General features: G+C 41.1%; 1 protein-coding gene across 1 annotated transcript; it reads left to right on the top strand.

Annotated features, from left to right (window-relative positions):
- The first annotated feature begins 172 nt into the window (after window positions 1–172).
- CCNJL (cyclin J like) lies at window positions 173–19,140 on the top strand. Its single transcript, XM_072023459.1, is given in 6 exon segments — window positions 173–256; window positions 722–1,066; window positions 7,799–8,009; window positions 18,222–18,488; window positions 18,491–18,514; window positions 19,127–19,140. Coding segments are annotated over 6 exon segments (945 nt in total).
- Window positions 19,141–19,663: the final 523 nt, after the last annotated feature.

Here is a 19,663-nt window from a genome sequence, read left to right on the forward strand (position 1 = left end):
CAGGCAATTTGCATATTTTATTTTAAATAATAATAATTCTGAAACTGGAGTTCATTTACTTAAATGTGAAAGCTGCTACTAGGCCTGGTGAAATTTCTCAGGAAATTCTTTGTCCTAAACAGATCAACAGTGAGACTTTGGCATAGGATAAAAATGGGAGGGATGGTGGGCCATGAGCCCCCAGCGCAAAGCAGTGGTTATCAGTCTGAAAATTTGCCAGGCTGAGCTGAAGGCAAACGACAGATCTGCAGCTACTGTCAGGATCCTTCTGTCTGTGTGACAAGGATGGGACCTGTCACAAAGAAGAGATGCGAGATATGGCTTAAGTACGGTGACAGGAGGGAAGTGCATCGCTTGGCAGGTCCCAGAACAGGTTGGAGTTGCTTGCTAGTCACTGGGAGAGGCAAACCTTGCTGTGTGGCCCGACAGGGAGCTGTGCTCCTGTCAGACACGGTCTGAAGAGCTCACTTTCAGCCCCAAGCAAACGTGCGGTCTACAAGTTTCTGGCAGCTGAAGATGGAATCATAAAACTAGAACAAAACCCATTTCTTACGTTAATACTGAGGGCATTTATTGTTTTTACGGTAACACCGAGAGTATTATTGAGCATTCACAGGCTTGAAGCCGGGAGAAGCTTGGTGTCCCGCTTCCCAGCAGCCCTCCTTGCCCAGCCCCACGGCTCCCAGGGGCTCGCCTCTTAATTGCAACCAATTAACCCCAGCGCCGCACCGTCGCGGGGGAGCAGCTGCACCCCCACCGCCTTTCCTTCTTCTTCCTCCTCCTCCTCCTCCTCCTCCCCCCCAGCAGCGGGGTTTCCGCCCCCCTGGCAGCGGCTGCTCCCGGCCCGCGGGGAGCCTGGGGGAGCCGCAGCGGCACCGAGAGGGGACTCGGGGCCCCAGGGAGGGCAAAGAGCCGGGGAAAGAGCCTCGGTCGGTTTGTTCCCCCTGCCGGCAGAGCGCCCCCGAGCCTCCTCCGGACCTTTGGCTGGGTGGGAAGAAGGAGGATTGAGGAGCGTTGGTGGAAAGGAGAGCTGGCGGCAGACATCCATCAGACCCTGAGGACGAAGGTTTCGCCCCGCTTTGTTCCTTTCCCTCCTCCTCCTCCCTCACCTCTCCCCTGCGGTGTGCTCCTGACTGGGACCTGCTCCAGGCCGAAGCCGCACGAGCTGGTCGGCAGCTTTAACTTAGCTGGCCTGCTGGTCACTCCTTGGGTTAGATGCCAAGAGAGCACGGAGATGAAGAAAAATCAGCGCATCACGGGAAGCCGAGAAATGGTTTTGCTTCTTTTCACCAAGATAAATGCTAAGATTCGAGTAAAATATGGGACCTTGTTCCCTGGCAAGCTGTAAAGGAGCTGAAAGAAGCACCAACAGGGCTTGTAATGACTTTTCTAGAAGTTAGGATGTCGTTACAGGCAGATTAGAAAGCCAACAAAACGGCTTGCAATACACAAAATAGTGCAGCACGGTCAGTTGTACTTGCACTGCAGGCAGGTAAAACTAAAGCTGCTCGTTTGCTCTTTGTTTCCTTTGGTAGATCCCTGGCTCTGAAGAAGCTCTAAATGCAGCTTGTTAACATGGGGAACGTGGGAGCGAGCCCACAGCAAACATTGCCTACCTGTAGTTGACACAGCTTTAAGCTCATAAAGTTATGCTAACAAAGTTAACACTTTGGACGTTCTGCACTCTTTTTCTTTACAGTTGTTTAGCAATAACTTGTGCCAGGTGATGCAATTGCTACCAGGTCTCTTACAATCCAGTTGGTTTGTTCTTAGACCAGAACATTAAACCTGTTGCAAACCTGAGCCAGGAACAAAAATAAAAAACAGAGCATACTGTGTACGTTTGTATCAGGAATTTTGATTTACGCTAAGCCATAAAAGGTGCTGAGTGCATTGATGTTTTCTGGTTCTTCAGTAACGTAGGGCCATTGTAGAAATAGGAAATAATGGAAAGGTACAGGTTGTTCCAGGCAGCTGACTTCTCCATCAAAAATCAGAGAGCTTTCTAAATGGAAGTCGAACTGCTGTGACATCTCTACAAAACTCTCCCCTCTTGAGTAGCTCTGAATACAACGGAAATGTGGAAAGCTAAGTAGCAAGTCAATGTGTGGTTGTTTGTTTTTGTTTGTTTGTTTGGTTTCTGTCTTGTTTGAAGAAATTCTTTACTTTAGAAGGCAGTCTGAGTGTCCCAGTAAACTGAATGATGTCTGGTGGCTATTTCTCTTCTGTTTCAGTGCTTATGCTGGGTTGTTTCCTTTCGGGATAAGTTCATTTCCTGCAATTAATGAGAATTACTAGATCTGTCTGCATTTCCCTTTTTATTCATCTCAGAGGAGGGCCAAATTTTACAGGACTTGTTGTTTGTGAATTTAAAAGGCTAATATTGTAACTTGATCTTTTTTTATGGGAGTCCAAACTGCAGTCTGCAGTTACTTTCAGCCAGGTCAGGAGAGCTGATCTTTCTGCTGAAACCAAACAGTCCTTTAAGTTGTAAAATGTGCCTCTAACTGGTAGGAATGTCTGAGTGAGTTCCTCTAGGAGAAAGCTCCTGTCTCCCACCTCCTCTTGGGGCTTAAAGATCTCATGAGGAATGCTCTTTACCACTGCAACATGTTTCGTTCTGTTTTGATGTGCAACTTTTCCCTCAACTTGAGTCCATAGTTTCAGTTTGGACTGCAGTCCCTGAAGCAGGACTGCAAGACACACAGAACTTGTTGTGAGGGGCCCTTATCTTCACTGGCCATAAGCACATTTCTTGCAGTTCTTCCTGTTAGAAGTAGTGCAGTATCCTGTTATTAAGTTTATTCTGTAAAAATACAATCTTTTCTTCTTCTCCCTGCATCAAGTGTATGTGCCTGTATTTCTATAGTAGATTAGGTCCTTGTGTTTTCTATAGTTCTGCTGAAGCACATGGTTTACTTGACCTGTTGATAGCATGAAGATTTTAATGTAACAGGTACTATCTTAAGCCAGTAAGTCCACTTTTGTCCTTGTTATTTTAAAAACTTGTCATCCTTTCAACATTTACCTAGTACTGATGGTAAGTTTGATACATTCAAATCTGCCTGGCACAGTCTGAAATTTCCAGACCAGACAACTGCACATGCAGTTTATGAAGAGGGAAGGCACTACGGCATTGTGTAGGTGATGCTTCTGTTTTTGTTTTTAAAATGAATTGTAGATGAGAACTTCAGGGGTCCCAGATACCTGTAGACATGCAAAAGTGTTTGGACTCCTTGCCATCACAATTCATCAAAAAGATAAAACATTAAACTTTCATTCTGACGAGATTCTCCAGTTTGAATGAGTGGTAAGAAGAGAGTAGGTGTTACAGGCATTGAGGTTTATTAATATTAGGCTTTTTCCAAAAGTGGAAAGCAACAGCATAATCTGTTCACTTGGGAGGGAATCTAGCTTTTGAAAAACAGTAACAATAGCATTGCTGGCTGCTAGCTGTAATTTGGTTACTTCATAGACAGCAGCATATGCATGAAGCTGAAAGAAACGAGTGTCCTAGTAAAGTACATGGTTATTCATGATTTCTTTTTTTTTTCTCCTTAAAGTTGGAATTTCAATTTTCACACTCCTTTCTCTGATCCTTCTCAGATTAGCTGCTGAACTTCTGACTGCTTTGAACTGTGTAAGAAAGACTTAATGAAATGTCTGATAAAATACCACAGTGAAACACATGAAGTAGTGGATTTTCAAGCACCATAGTATTTCAACTTTCTCTTAGATTTCAAATGTTTGGGACTGTTGGGAGGATGAATGGCAGTATGTTTAAGCTCAAAAAATTTGTAAGTGCAGTTGAAGTACTGGCCTGGTCTGCCATGTGTTTGGAGGGTTTTTCTGTATGACATCTTGGTAGTATGACTGAAGCTTAATTTCTGAGTTTAAACAAAGCTCAGATCTTAAGGAATGGAGCCTGCTTTTATCTGTGGATATTCTGAAAAACTTTTTTTTTTTTTTTTTTTTAATGCAAGTGAAATAGCCCAGAGTAAGCCAAAGCCATTAAGTAGGTTGAGAACTGTGGTTCCTTTACATGGCTGGAGTTCTGGTAGGAGGTTCAAGTGAGTTTCATGCTCCTTTTGAGTGTACAGGAACAATGGTAACAGAAGAAAATCTTAACTTATGGTGTTTTTCATTTGTGCATCGATGGTATACCAATGAAGATTTTTACCAATTATCATAAATCAGTAAGGGTAGCAGCTGGCAGCACTGGTCTATATGGTATAAGTGTGTGTTTAAGGTGTTGCTCCATCCACCTGACTGATCACTGCTGAACATGAGAAAAATAAAGGATATGTTGTGTTATAAATGAAGGTACAACTCAATCTGAATTTAGTAATATTTATAAAAGGCAAGTAAACAGCGCTGGGTGTGCGGGGAGCCTACGCTCTACCAAATACACGCACACAACCATCGAACTTTCTAAATATGCAGAACATTGCTTTTACATATTCATAAGAAACCCGAGTACACCTATACATATGTACGACCTATCTCTGCTTCGTATCATAATTAGTATTTTCTCAAACACCTCCTTTTGGCATCTGTGCAGTGTTTCTTGGTGGTGGCAAACACCCAGCAACCCCCATGCCCCAACGGCCTGAGAACAAGCAACCCCAGATGGCAAGGCGTCTCCTGAATCACCCTTCTTTGCTCCCTCTAAATTCTACATTCCCGACGGCCTCATCGTTAAGAGTCTGATGTTATCACCAACCATGGGGCTTGTCAACCCCCATGGCCACACTCCCACATCTCCCCCTTCATTTTGTTGGGGGTCGTGGGGATGAAGGCTCAGGGTTCTTCATTGCCACTAGTACACAAGGTTCGCAAATGTAACAAAATGTAATTGACACTAACAGTGACACCATCTTTTCTGGCATTTTGTTAACTATTGAAACTACACTAATGATATGATTATCATATAACATTAAACAACAAATTTTAACAGTTTATCATCCATCTTCTTGACAGGAATTATTACTCCATATATCACATATTGTTTATGTGCCCTTATTAGAAAATGTCTGGGTTTTACATTTTCACTGGAAATAGTAAGAGGAATTGTCTGACTTTTTGTTTTTAATGTGGCTCTGCCAGGTTGGTCTCTTACTTCCTCCATTGTGAATCCAGATGATGTGCAAGACTGGCACTTCTGTGACGGTCTGATTAAGATTTGTCTGAAAGAAGTGAAGAGCCCTTAAATAAAGGGAAACAGTAGCTCAGTTGCTTCCAGGCTTGGCTGAGAGGAGGTCACAGAAGGGGCTGAGAATAAGAGTAACAGATCACACATTGAATCCTATGCTGTCCCTTATCATTTTAACATCTAACATTTGTGATTGCTTTCTGTGTGTTACCGGACAGCATGGTTTGTGCTTGCACAGAGGAATCAAGTCTGGATGCTTGAAGACTTTTATCACGTGTTTTAGCTCTGAGAGGAAATGCATCCTGCTGCCCATATCCAAAGAGCACTGCCCTGTCACTTATCTTTGCCTTTTTCTTTGAGGTTGAGTTTGCCCATGTGGAGTAATATAATATATGGAGCAATAATTCGTGTCAAGAAGATGGTTGATATTAATAAAGAATTTTTAAAAAAGTTTTTTACAAAACTTTTCATGTTTGGACATTGTGGTGATCACTTTAAATGCTGTGCCCTGTCTTTCTGGAGGCTTTTTGCTGAGAGATGCTGATCAATATGTTGAGCAAAGTTTGTTGAGTAGTTCCAAGACACCCGTGAGCCTCTTATGATGCTGCTGCTTTTATAGCATTTTGATGTGATGATGGTGCAGCAGCCTACAGCGGGGTAGTTGGAGTGGAGAGGAGCGAACAGGTCAGAGATAAGCAGAAGCAGTATATGAAAGGGCAATTCTAGCAGGTGGCAGGACTAACAGTTTCTTCTCTACTGCTTTTCTGGAAATAGATGAAAAGTTTAAGTATTGGAAATGATTTTATTCTTTTTACACTATATTTTTTTTCCAGAGCTGTAGTTGCTAGTCCTCAACAGTATCTCCAAGTATCTAGGCATTTTTTGCATTCAAAGAAGTAACTTTTTTTTTTTTTTTCCCTTGATGAACTTATGCAGAAGAACCTTATGAGGAGTTGATAGAAGAGGATGCACATCCATGGCTTTGTTTGTAGGGCTTCTCACTTTGTGTAGGTCGTCGGTGGTTGCCAAACATAACTGTGAGCCTGCTTATCCTGCTCTTGCATCGTTACACCGTCTGCCTCTCTCTCATAGGAAACCATCTCAGCATTTCAGACTGATCCTAAAAGCAGTCCTAAGCAGTCCTACTGAAGTACTGAGCTGCTTTGTGCTGTGTGCTGCAGGGCAAGGCTCTTGCCTTTGCACAGATTATAACCCTGGATCAATTAATACCTGGGATCATGTAAGGAACCACAGCCTATAGCATCTCCTAATTTAACCCTGTAATTGAATCTTGTCTGGTTTCTTAAGTCTGGTTATATGGAAGCCCACGTGGTTTTATTTTGGTGCACAAAATCAGAATGCCTCTCACACTGGTTTCCAGTTATGCATGTCCCTCTAAGCCTGATTGTGTCGCCCTTTTCTCCTGATAAGCTGAATGTGCTCATCGAGTGCTTCCTTCCAGGGAGATGGGAGAGTGGGGGCAGCCACCTCACCAGCTCTGCACAGTGGTGTCTCCTCTGTAAATGGTGTAGCCAGTGCAGATACTTCAGAGCTCTGATCTCTTCATCTTGATTTGTTTAGTAGGATTAACTGCTCTATGTACCACTCTGTATTCCAATATAATACTTTATCTTGCAGCACTATGCTACTTCTAACTCTTTTTCAAATATACGTCATTTTTATATTACATGTAAGTGAAATCTGAATTACCTTGCTGTTTTTTTTTTCCTTATCTATGCCTATCAACATGTATTCAGCCTATTTTTACTAAAGTCTGGTCATGGTAATGCATTAGTAAATGATTATTTCTAAACTAAGAAAGTATTAAATGTAGGCATTAGATTTTTTGGGGTGTTCCCAAGGATCTTCACTCCTTCCCTTAACCTACTCTTTGCATAGTGTTTTCACACGGGTTTGTAGCCACTTGCAGGTGAAGATCTAGCATAGGTAGACCAAAAACTTCAAAAATTCTACCTTTAAAATGAAAATTTGTATACCATATGAAATAATCTATCAGCTTGTTAGCTTTTATAATGCTGAAATAGGTTAGTACAGAAAGTGCTTGACTTTGCTGTAATTAGAAGTCTAATCATTCATTCTCCCATGATTTTTTTCTTGTTAATGTCCATTCTTACTGCAGCTATGCACTGTGCATGTGTTTTAACATTAGATAGAAGTTTTTTATGCTAGAGACTTCTTTTTTTTTGGTACAGGATGTAGTAAGTTGGGCAATGGAGGAAGGGACAGTATAGGAGAAGCATATATTGCAGTGATAGCCTATGAAACAGTATTTAACAGTCCAGTTTGGTTGAACGAAATAAAAAGCAGTCCTTAAGGGACAGCATTCATGGCAAAGGAGTTTCGTGTTCCTGGGAATTGCAATCTCCTGGGTTAAACTAATTTAAAGTATTTAAGCACGTGTTTAATGTTTGTAAGGGAAGTGCATGGATGACCCAAGACTTAAAGTTAATTGACTGTCAAAACATGCCCTGATTTCTGTGTCAATCAGTGCTGTATTTGCTAAGTGGCTGCTGCAGCAGGTGGAGGTTGGGATTCCGGACAGCAAAATGATAAATAAATGGTATATTTCAGTATCTCTTTCTTACTTTTTTTTTTTTTTTTCTCCTTCCCTGTTACCCCCTGTAGGAGCTTAACCTACCTTTGTATAAGGCCCATTCACCACAGATTGGGATGTGCCGGTACTTCATTGATCTCTTGACCATCCTCAGCAACTGTTGCAGCCTTTGCCCTACAGCCCGGCACCCCGCTGCCTACTTACTGGACCTCTTCATGGATCACTACAGTATCAGTGTCAAGTAACTGTACATCTCTGCATTTGCCTGTCTTCTCCTAGCAAGCAAGTTGGCTGCTGTCTACTAAGACCTTTTTTTAAACTTTCTCTGAGCAGATGGTTGTTCTCCTTACACGTCATGTGCTGTTTTCTCTGTTAAGACTACAGCTTCTATCTACTTAGGGTAAGTGCCTAATGAAGTCCACAGAAAGGCATAAAGTAGTCTTAAATTCTGCCCAAATCGTGTTGCACATCTGCATGCTGGTGTTAATGTGCAGAGGAGTTTTGGGTAACTGAAGTGTTGGATCAGTGGAAAGGGATGATGAAGATCAGGGAGTGATGGAAAGGAGGTGGCAAGACTGGGAGAGTTTGGTTCTAAGGAAAAATCAGTAGTAGAGAATAGCATGTGTAACGCAGTCTCTCCTGGAGATCTGTCCTTGTCTCTGTGCCTCTGTTATCACTGGTCATAATCAGTTCCTTGTAAATCAGAGTTTTCTTGCACAGGGGTGAAAGGAAAATTGTTTCGTGAGGATATGTTGATGATGCTGGAATGTCTATTGCTTGTTCTGGGCTCCTATCAAATAGCTGGTCATTGCTATGTAACACTGAAGATCTGGTGTTGGCATCCACTTGAAAAATGATCTTGAATATTTGTCATTAGTATTTTCTTGAAGTCTCTGCAGCTAGTGCTGTGCAAGTGGAAGGCAGTGGGGCTGGTGCCTCAAGGAATTGCCTCAAGGACTACCCTTGCAGACTTATAAGCTCTGTTTCTAGGTTACAGGGAAATCATTCTGCCATATAGGAGCCAGGCAGAGCACCACGCTATTGTTGTGGACAACAAAAGTTATGCAAACTGTAGCAGTAGAGCCTAGAAGGTGTGAGTAGTCATATTGATTAAGGTAAAAAATGCTATGAAGAGCCAGAAACCATTTCTCAAGGAAATAAGGCGATGTTATGTGCTTATTCCTCAGGATGCAGGTTTGCTACTGCTTTTCCCTGACGGGAGTGCTCTGAAGAGCTTAATCTGCAGAGATAATGGTAAAAGACTAACAAACCATACATATGGTATATTTAAGCATTGTTCACTCACGAGAAAAAGGTGGTGAATTATATGGAGCAGTTCCTGGTTCATATTACAGAAAAGGCCAATATTAAAATCAGAACTAAGAATAGAAATGGTTTCTGTAGGTATAGTTTTGCTTCAGCCTACATGAGCCCTGGGTAGAGCTGTTGCAGTTCTGCTGATCTGAACATTTTATGAGCTCCTTTGGAAAAGTAAATTGGCAGAAAACTATCCCAGCTGAGGAAGTGTTTTCTTTCTGTTTACCAAAGATTTTTCTTCACTCTCCTGAGGGGTCAGACAAGCTTCATGCCCTTGCAAAGGAGGGGAGAGGGACTAAGGCTGACCTTAAAATTGTTAGGAAACTGCACCCTTTATTTCAAATGCAGCAGAATGAAATACCAGGTTCAGGTAGCCTGAAGACTGAAGTCTGTTCAGAAATGCACTCCTTAGCTTTTGGGCTTTCTGATAGATTTTTTTTTTTTTGTGTGTGTGGGGGTGTTTGTGTAACATCATAACTGCAAGAAGCCTCATAGCATTACTGCTTCCCCCCCCAAGGGGTGAAAGTGACCTTCAGGAATAGAGAATAAGATTTTCTTTAAATCTGACAATTTCAAGTATACTCCTCTTCCATTTTTTCCCAGCATAAAATTGATGCTTCAATGGTTCTTATTAATTAATTTATTTTTTCCTCATTTGATTTAGAGGAAGAATTTATAGCTATAACTTACATTTGCAGTGCTATGCAGACAGGATAGAAGTGATACCTTCAAACTTTGTATGAGTTGTCAGAATTGGTATAATGGTAGGATCTTGGGCAGAAGTTTCCTTTATGAGATTGGGAGGGCTGGACTCCTATAGTTTCCAGGATTTTAAAAAAAATAATAATAATAAGAAAAAAAGCTTTTGAGGCTGTTCTTATGTAAATGAATAAAGTCAAATGCAACTCTATATCACTTCTAAGCAACTGTGAAAAAAAGGAAAGCTTGCAAACTGCCCTGCGATAGCACTAGAGGGAAATGTTTTGCAAATTCTGCTTTATTATTTTTTTTAAGGCAATTTGATTAAAAGAGCAGGTCTGGGTCTAGTGTGCTAATGAATATGAGAATCTTTCTACAGTTGACACTAGTGTATGCAGCAGCATTCATACATCTGGATCTGGAATAAAATCATGCCTTATAGGAAAAGATCTATTATTGTAAAGGTAGCTTTCCTACCAATATGTAGAAGCACAATACTGAAAGTTGAACCAAAACAGCTTTGCACAAAACGAATGCCTAAATAATTTCTATAGATAAGGTTTTATATGCTAGTGTTCAGTCTGGAGACTTTGGGGAGCATAGCAAACGCTGTTGTTTACAGTTAGGGCCATCCTAATGTGTAGTAAGGACCTTCTTTTCTGGTATGTGTAGCTTGATCTGATGCAAGTCAAGTCAGGAAAAGTTATTTGACACTAAGTGGGGGTTCCTGGATTTAGCTTGTTATTTTCACAGAATCACAGAATTTCTAGGTTGGAAGAGACCTCAAGATCATCGAGTCCAACCTCTGACCTAACAGTCCCCACTAAACCATATCCCTAAGCTCTACATCTAAACATCTTTTAAAGACCTCCAGGGATGGTGACTCCACCACCTCCACGGGCAGCCTGTTCCAGTGTCTAACAACCCTTTCGGTAAAGAAGTTCTTCCTAACATCTAACCTAAAACTCCCCTGGCGCAATTTTAGCCCATTCCCCCTCATCCTGTCACCAGGCACGTGGGAGAACAGGCCAACCCCCACCTCGCTACAGCCTCCTTTAAAGTACCTGTAGAGAGCAATAAGGTCGCCCCTGAGCCTCCTCTTCTCCAGGCTGAACAAGCCCAGCTCCCTCAGCCACTCCTCGTAGGACTTGTTCTCCAGGCCCCTCACCAGCTTCGTCGCCCTTCTCTGGACCCGCTCAAGCACCTCGATGTCCTTCTTGTAGCGAGGGGCCCAAAACTGAACACAGTACTCGAGGTGCGGCCTCACCAGAGCCGAGTACAGGGGGACGATCACCTCCCTAGCCCTGCTGGCCACACTGTTTCTGATACAAGCCAGGATGCTGTTGGCCTTCTTGGCCACCTGAGCACACTGCTGGCTCATATTCAGCCAACTATCAACCAATACTCCCAGGTCCTTCTCTGCCTGGCAGCTCTCCAACCACTCCTCTCCCAGCCTGTAGCTCTGCTTGGGGTTATTGCACCCCAGGTGCAGGACCCGGCACTTGGCCTTGTTGAACTTCATGCAGTTGACCTCAGCCCATCGGTGCAGCCTATCCAGATCCTCCTGCAGAGCTTTCCTACCCTCGAGCAGATCGACACACGCACCTAACTTGGTGTCAATTTCAAAATTATATGAAATGGAAGAAATCTTGTAATATGATTTTTCGCTTTAGCTTTGTACTAAAAGACTCGGAGTATTGACCAGAAGTCACCTGAAGTGTCTTGCTGTAGTGAAGAAGACTAAAACTGGTTCCTTGCCAGTTACTGCAAATGCAGCAATTAGAACTTCCTGCAAAACATTACTGTAGGAATTGCATCATTTTTCAGCAAAGAATTGCAGTGAAAGTGCTTTTCTGTCTGTGTAGCAAGACTTTGTACTTATTAAAAATATGTATATGACTTTAGAGAAACAAAAACTTCAGCTTTATGAAGTTTTCAGTCAGCAATTTTTCAAAATGCTGTTGTTTACTCCATCAAGATGAATGTTTAACACAGAATATCTTTCAATAAGCATTACAAACATGTTTTGAGAAAGCAATCAGGAGTCAAAAACAAACTTCCTTAGGAAAAAAAGCAAGAGGTTAAGGGTAGTGTGCAGACCACAAGCAAGATGAGGTCTGGTTAGAGGTAAGAATTCTTACAAGTAAGTGGGGGGATGGTTTATGGTTTTTTTGAGAGGGTTGGGAGGGGTCAATAGGGAAGCTTTTGGGGACACAGCTTTTGAAGTGGAAGCAACAAAATTCTAAGCTAAATGTTAGTTGAGTATGTTTGGGTAAGCTCAGAGAAATTGTTGATAACTTCTATTTAGTTTGAAGTTTGCTTCTATCTCAGATCTAAAAGAGCTCAAAAACTTTTTTTTTTTTTTTTTTTTTTTTTTTTTTACCCTCCACCTACAAACTTTGCTGTCACACATCTTTGAGCTAACAACAGCAGTGCTCTTATGACAGAGATTGCAGCATTTCCATGGTTGTCTGTAAGTGAGCTGGAGTTATCTTCTCCCTCTGAGTTCTAGATAAGCATTTTGACTGGCTCATCAGTTTCCCCAGACAGGGAAACTGGATGATGATAGTGCTTCCCTTGACAGTAATAACTGCAGAGGAGATGAGGGAGTGGGAAGATAACACTGTTGCAGACAAATTGTGCTGGTAGCCAAATAATGTTCAGCCTGGACTTGCTGCAGTTGAGACGAACGTGGGTGTGCATTCCCTGAATCACCCAGCCATTCTCTAGCTGGAAGATGTATGTTTCTTCTGCGATGTATGCACTGAGTGATAATTGGAGAAGGAAATTCCTCCCAGATAGTTTAGCCCCTCAGAACAGCTATAAATGCTTTGAAGTTTACTAATGTCATCAACAGTTATTTCCTCTGAATCAGTTCTGAAAAAGAATGATAATTGTTCACCGAAATCTAGAGGTGAACTGAAAGCTAGTGGGGGAGGGAAGGAAATATCACCTGAAAAACTGATGTCACGGGTACTTTATTGTTTAAAATAGATGTTTTTTTTCCTTCACTTGCATTAAAGGAAATGTTATGCTCCAAACCAGAATCATAAGCTAAACATGCTTTTGTAACGTAGTCAGACCTAGTCCACATGGACATTTTGACTAGGTACGTGGCTGGAAGGCAGAGGACCTCCTGTCCTGTTCCAGGTGGGCTAATGGAAAAGGTTGTAGGTTCCTGCTGCTGCAAGAAGATCATCAATGACATTCAGCAGTTAAAACTGCTCAAGAAACTTCATGTGTCCCTGCTTGATGCAGACTAGTGACTACTCAGGTTGACTGCTTTGCTGGTAAACCAGGGAGGTGGTGGCTTTTGGTAGGTGGCAGTGCTGTGCAGCTAGGACTGGTGGTCTTCTGGCAAGACAGCTGGCTTTGGAGCAGGATGATTACCAACCAGTACACCTGCACAGAAGCCAGGATCCTTGTCTCAGCACTCAGCCATGGATACATGCTCAATTCGGAAACAGATAAGATGGCTGAAAAGTGTTATTACTTTCCTTGCCTACCTGTAGTGTACTCTCCACCTCTCCCACCAGTGTTTTGAGTAATCTCTGGTTTTCTCCAGACAAAATCAGCTGGCATTTAAATAGTTTCTGTAAGTGGATTGATTTTAAATAAGTTACATGTTTAAGTAAATGTTAAGTAACATTTTGGCTGGAGAGAATTGAGGAACTCATATCTTATCCCATGTCCCCAGCAGATGGGGGAAGGCAGTCCCTTGCAGAGGGGCACTGCTGAGCAGCAGCAGGTTGTAATGCTACAGACTGCATCTTAATCAGGCAATTTATTACAGAAAATGGGCGTGATATTTTTAAGGTGCTCTAGCTCTGTTGGATAAAGATTGTGTAAGGATGTCCCATCTGCTGTAGTGCTGCTTGCCTTAAATTGCCTGCTGAAAGCTGTTCAAACCAGCTGCCCCAAAGTAGATGAGATGTGCTGATACAAACTGTTCAGCTGGTCCAGCTGCAGGAGAAGTACACTCTGGGGAGACAGCAAGCACCTGGGCAGTATGTTTTAAACCACCACAACTGTTTCTCCTGTGAGTTGGTTGTTGTTGCAATGTTATGGTGTATAACTATAGTTCAAGCAGTACATCTTTTGCCTGTTGCTGTAAAATCATAGCTGCATCTTAAAGATGCTTCTTTCTTCCCTGATGAGCTAACCCTCTTCATTAGCAGGTGCTTCAGCAGCTGATAAAAGCACCAGCTTGCTCTCTCTGAGCCATTCAAGTGCATTGAATGTTCCAGCAATTCTATTTCTTACAGGCCCCTCTTGCTCGAGGGTTCTGCTGCTACAGAGACACACTAACAGTTTTTACATTTAAGTATTGTTGTAAGCAAAACTTTAACACATCCAGTGCTGCATTGCTTTACAGAGCACTGTGTTAATTTTCTTGTGGTTGTCTTTATTTTGCCCAATTCCTTAATATGCCAGTGGATTCTTAATAGCTGAGTTAGTACAATAAAGAAATTAGAGCAAGAAAAGATGTTAGTCCTAACTGAGCTGAATTTAGGGCATGGATAATTGTTTATTACCTAATTCCCTGTTGCCTGTGTAAAACCATCAGCAGTCAGTTTTCCCATTGGCCTGTGCTTTGTGATCCATTCTTCATTTACTGTCCTGCTTTCATGAGCAGGTAGCTCTTCTGACAAAGGCAGCTGAGCAAGACAATAGTGTGTGTCGGTCCAGGATATGGAGTTGTGCTTATAAAACTTGCTTATAAAGTTATACATCTTTCATTTACCTGGTGATATAACATGGGCAGAATATTTTCTTATATATTAAACTTTACTAGTAAGGTATTAGAAACTCAGGTACAGTAAGCACTGTGGTTTGCATGTGTGCTAGGTATTGTACAGACCATTGAATAATCGATGACTGCTGGCTTTGCAGGACACTACAGAAAAAGGAATTCAACATGGTATCTCTAAACAGCCTGCCTCTTTCCTCTCTTGCTTAGAGGACCATTAGAAACTGTATTTGTCTAGGAGTGGCATGGGAGAGAGCGTCAGAAGTTTGTTGTGGTGACTTCTGGACCGAGATAGGAATAATAATAACAATAAAAAACTGTGTCAGCCACAGGTCTGGATTTTATGTTGGGCTTGACCTGTCTATCCTTTTTTTGGGATCGATTTTAATTGTTTATGGGACAAAGAATACTTGCATTTTAATTTCTCCTTAAATTGGCAGTCCTTTTTTTGTTGCTTGGCTTTCTCAAGGACCCTGGGGTACCTAGTGACTTTTACCTCCTACAGTGGATGAATTGATACTTCAGGGTACGCTTGACAGCAGTGATGCTGCAGTGGCTGCTGTTATCTAACATTAAAACTAAGAACTAGTGTTGAAAAGCAGGAGGGGAAAAAAAAAGATCTAAATCACTAAATTTACTGTTGTCCATTAATTTTAACTTTGACTTGACCAAATTCATTTTGCTTTTAAACAGCTTTCCCCTGTGTCAGTATCGTAGCTTTCCAATGCTACTATGCTGATAGTCAGCTCTCTCTGTTCTCCAGACTAGTCTGACATCTTGAAATTTCCAAGGTTTAGTGGGAAGTAAGAAGGAACTGTAACTTACAGAAGTCAGAATAACAGATCCTTGGTTTCCTCGGCATAAAGCAGTTTCTCCTACTTCTGCTACCATGATCCTTAAACTTCTGTATCAGGGTTAACTTCTCAATTTTAATTTTTATTAAATAGTTCTAAATTCAGGTTTACCAAAGGGATTCACGAATGTGTGTATACATACTTCTAAATTTTAAAGTTTTGTTGTTTTTTTTTTTTGTTGTGTTTTTTTTTTTTTTTTTTTTTTTCCACTGATAGAACAGGAAAGAACTGTTTATTCCATATAATGGATGAATTTTATATTTAATTGTTACTGTTAAGGCCTTCTGTGGTGGAGTCTATTACACTTTTAATGCATTCCATATCTATGATATCTGAGCAGGCTCAAAGATAGAAATACATTTTTAAGTGTTGAAAAAAATAGTTAAACTGCTAATAGTACAGAAAATTGTCAGGGCTTTTAAGACACTGGAGACGTTTTGTTGGATAGAATTGTTATCCTAAATGGATATCAAGATCTTTTAATGTAACTTTCTGGTACAATACTGGTTTTAATTGGTTTTAGATTTGACAAGAATATTCTGAAGCCATATGTCATGCTAATATCTCATCAATTAATCTGTCTTAGTAAAAGAGGACTCTTGTATAGGCAATGGGAGGATCACTGAAGCAACAGTCATTTGTGGAATGCTTCCAGGAACAAAGAGAAATAACTCCAAAATACTTATTTAGGTGCATTGCTATTTAAAGAATGGGTTTGGATTTTGCAGCAAGGGTGTTACTTAATTGGTACTGGAAAGTGACAATTGCTTCTTGCTAGTTTTTGAACAAAGCAGGGCTGGAGATATGTCATTTTTGGCTTGGTAACAGTGAGTATTTTAAAAGATGTGCTTTCTTATGTTTGCAGCAAAGTAACACCTTGCTTTATTACTGATAGGTACAATCCTAGGGGCATCAGATCTACTATGGATACACACACACATAAATAGATTTTTAAAGAAGGGTAAATAGAGTGAGATCCTGTTTTTCTGTACACAGTGACAATACTTTAGCTGCTTGTGAAAAACTGAGTCATTTTAGAGACTGCTGTGGTCTCAATAGGCTGGAAATGCAATTTAGAAAAAGGTGCAGCTTTGTTCAGCTATCTTGACTCTGAAAATATATGTTCTCTGCTAATCCCATATGAATTATTTATGTTAATCACTTAGTTAGAGTGTACTTCTCTTAGCCTTTCAGTGACTCTAGCTAATGAGGCCCTCCAAGACAAGAAGGAACAAAGAGAAATTCTGAAGCAGCAAGGGCAAAGGTGGTGTTGCCAGAGGGTTTTTAATGTCTTCCTTTTTGTAGTGTGTGCATTTAGCTTCCATACCCAAAGGACAGTATTCATACCCAAAGGAGCTTTTTTTTGCTCACTATTAGATCTTCCTTGCTCTATTTTCCCCACACTGTCTTCTTCGTACTTGACAGAATGCCTTTCAGCAAACCGCTTCCAGTTATTGTCAAAAAAAACTGGCTTCAAAAGCGACTTGAGGAGGAGAGATGCTTTGACAGAATTGCTATTGTAAGCAAGTAACTGGGATTTGAGATTACTGGTGTTTTTGTTTTAGTTTTAAAATGGCATTCAGTGGGCAGCTTGAGAAGAAGGGACAGTAACTTTTATGTCACCCTTGTCCCCCAAGTAATTTTAATGGAGGAATGCATAAGGGGAATGTGGCACCCAGGTTACCTTGGTATGAAGGCCTCTTTAACAGCATTGTGAAACAAGGGTAGAAACTAACGTACTTCTATAATTTAGTATCGAAAGCTGCTCATTGCATTCTGTTTCGGGCATATTTTCATAATTTATAATTTCTTGTAGCATAGCAGAGTCTGGTTCTCTCTCCAGGTAAGTAGAGATCCATAAGCTTGTTTGTGCCTAAAGTGAAAAGACAGAAACGGCTTCTCCTACTGTGGATTACAATTTATGTAGAGGCTGAGAGAAGCCAAGCAGTATCTCTGCTTTGCTGGGAATGGGTGGCCTTGCTGTTGTGAGCCGGCTGAAACATCAAATTACTAATTCTGCAAATCTGTTGCTGCACGCCACTCTAGTGCACTAACGTGGCATTTGGCAGGGCAGTGTCAATTCTATTCTAGAGATAATGTAAGGGAAAGGCAGGGCAATCTAATGGCTTGCTTCTGGCCATCTCACAATCAACCTGAGATGTTGTTAAAGGAGCTTATGTTATAGCAGGAAAAATGTCTCCTTTGCAAATGACCGGAAATGACACAGCAGCCGTCTCAGAAAGAATTAATATGAATTTACTCATCAAGAATAAGGAGAATCAGAAGATTACAACTTAAGTCTCAAAGATTTCCACACTAAAATGCTTTCTACTTCTTAAAGAGTTTCCCTCTTACGGTGGACATTCACAGAAACTACATATAGTTGGAACATGTAATCTTTAATAAGCAAAAAGCAGATGAACATTTTAATGGGAAATAAATTTGGGCTACTCAGTTTCAAAACTGTACCTGTTTTCTAAGAACTAATTCTGTAAACTTACTAAGATCCATAACACTACAGTTATGAGTCTTATGAATTTCTTGTGCTGTTTCAGCTCTGCTATTCATCCTAATGAATTAATCTTGGTTTTGGGATCAACACTATATAAGCCAAAAAAAAAATAAATAAAAAGGATATAGGAAGATATTGACCACTGTTGACCTTTTTCTACTCATGTCACTTCACTTATCTATCCCTCTTGCTTTTAAAAAACTTATGTTTAATTTTTTTTATCCCTCTTTTTTTAATATATATTTTTTAAATTTATTAAAGCACCTTTTACTGTTAGACTTTCTGTCTGGGGGAGTGCTCTTTGGCTTTTGAGTACTCAATCATAACAGTAAGTCTTTTCTGAAAACTCTCTCTTTTGATAGGTAAATTTGAAGAAAAAGAAGATAAAGTTCCAAAGTTGGAGCACTTAAATAACCTAGCATACATGTGCAATGTGAACGTGGTATTGAGTAAGAAAAAATTGCTTAGAATGGAAATGCTGCTTTTGGAAAACTTCAGCTGGAATCTTTGTCTACCCACACCACCGCACTACATTGGCTACTACCTCGATGTGTCCATTGGTGAGAATGACCTTTGTGACGGCTGGCCAACCAACTCAGTGACAGAAGTCAAAACTTTCATGGAGAAATATTACTCCTTGATTTCTCAGTGCAAGGTAAGAGGTTTCGGTGACTGATCATCCAAATGATTATCAAAAATGTGAATGTTTCTTCTTAGTATCTTACAGGAATTACCCTTGTTCCTCTTAGCTACACACATTAATATTCCACAAATACCTACATAAATTATGTTAAGATGGTTGTGGACTTCAAGATTCTGTAATCTTCCCTAATCAATCCATCAGTAGAACATACTTGGGATGAAAAATTATTCACAACACATGTTGTTAGGATGTGAAGATCCCACCAGGATAATTGGAAGTGAACTGTTCACAGTTCATTTATTGTATATATCTGTGGCCAAAAAGCTGATGTTGCTTGACCGGTGAAAACTTTGGGATATAGACAAGCTCTGTGAACTTACCTTGTCAATAAATCTAACTTCCAATTTGTTTCAGATATTTTGAGAATGACAAAGAAATCAATAACATAAAGAAGCAAGTAACAATCCAACATCAACAACAAGAAGGAATGGAAAATCTGAGCCATCAAGCCAATACTCAGGTTCTATTTCAGCAACCTAGTTACTAACCTTTAGCTCAGCATTCGGCTACTCTTGCCAATTGCCAGTGTAAGATTTATGCTCTACTTACCGTAACTCCTTACAGGTGCACAGGCCTAGTGGTCTGCTTGCTGGGAGTGCTGACAGCTCATTGCACTCCTGCGCTGCTTTTCAGGCCAGCCTTCAGCTGTCTGCTCAGACTCTGCACATCCAAAAGCCTCTTGCTATACAGGTGACCTTAGGAACAGAGCCCAGCCACTGCAGTTCCATGGTTTGTGGTAGCGGTTATTTTACAGGTTATCACTCATATGCAGCTGGGTGTTTTGATGGATGAGTATCTGAGCTGGAGGACCATGATGGTGGGAATGACAAACTCCCAACCAACCCTGAATGTGTGCAGGATTTGCTGCTCCACCTCGATTCATACAAGTCCATGGGTCCGGATGGGATCCATCCCAGGGTGCTTAAAGAGCTGGCTGATGTCATCACAGGACCTCTCTCAATTATTTATCAATGGTCTTGGGAATCTGGAGAGGTCCCAGTAGACTGGAAGCTGGCAAATGTTGTGCCTATTTTCAAGAAGGGTAAGGAAGAAGACCCTAGCAATTACAGGCCTGTCAGTCTCATGTAAGTGCTTGGTAAA

This window comes from Anas platyrhynchos, chromosome 14 (genome assembly GCF_047663525.1).
Source record: "Anas platyrhynchos isolate ZD024472 breed Pekin duck chromosome 14, IASCAAS_PekinDuck_T2T, whole genome shotgun sequence".
NCBI lineage: Eukaryota > Metazoa > Chordata > Aves > Anseriformes > Anatidae > Anas > Anas platyrhynchos.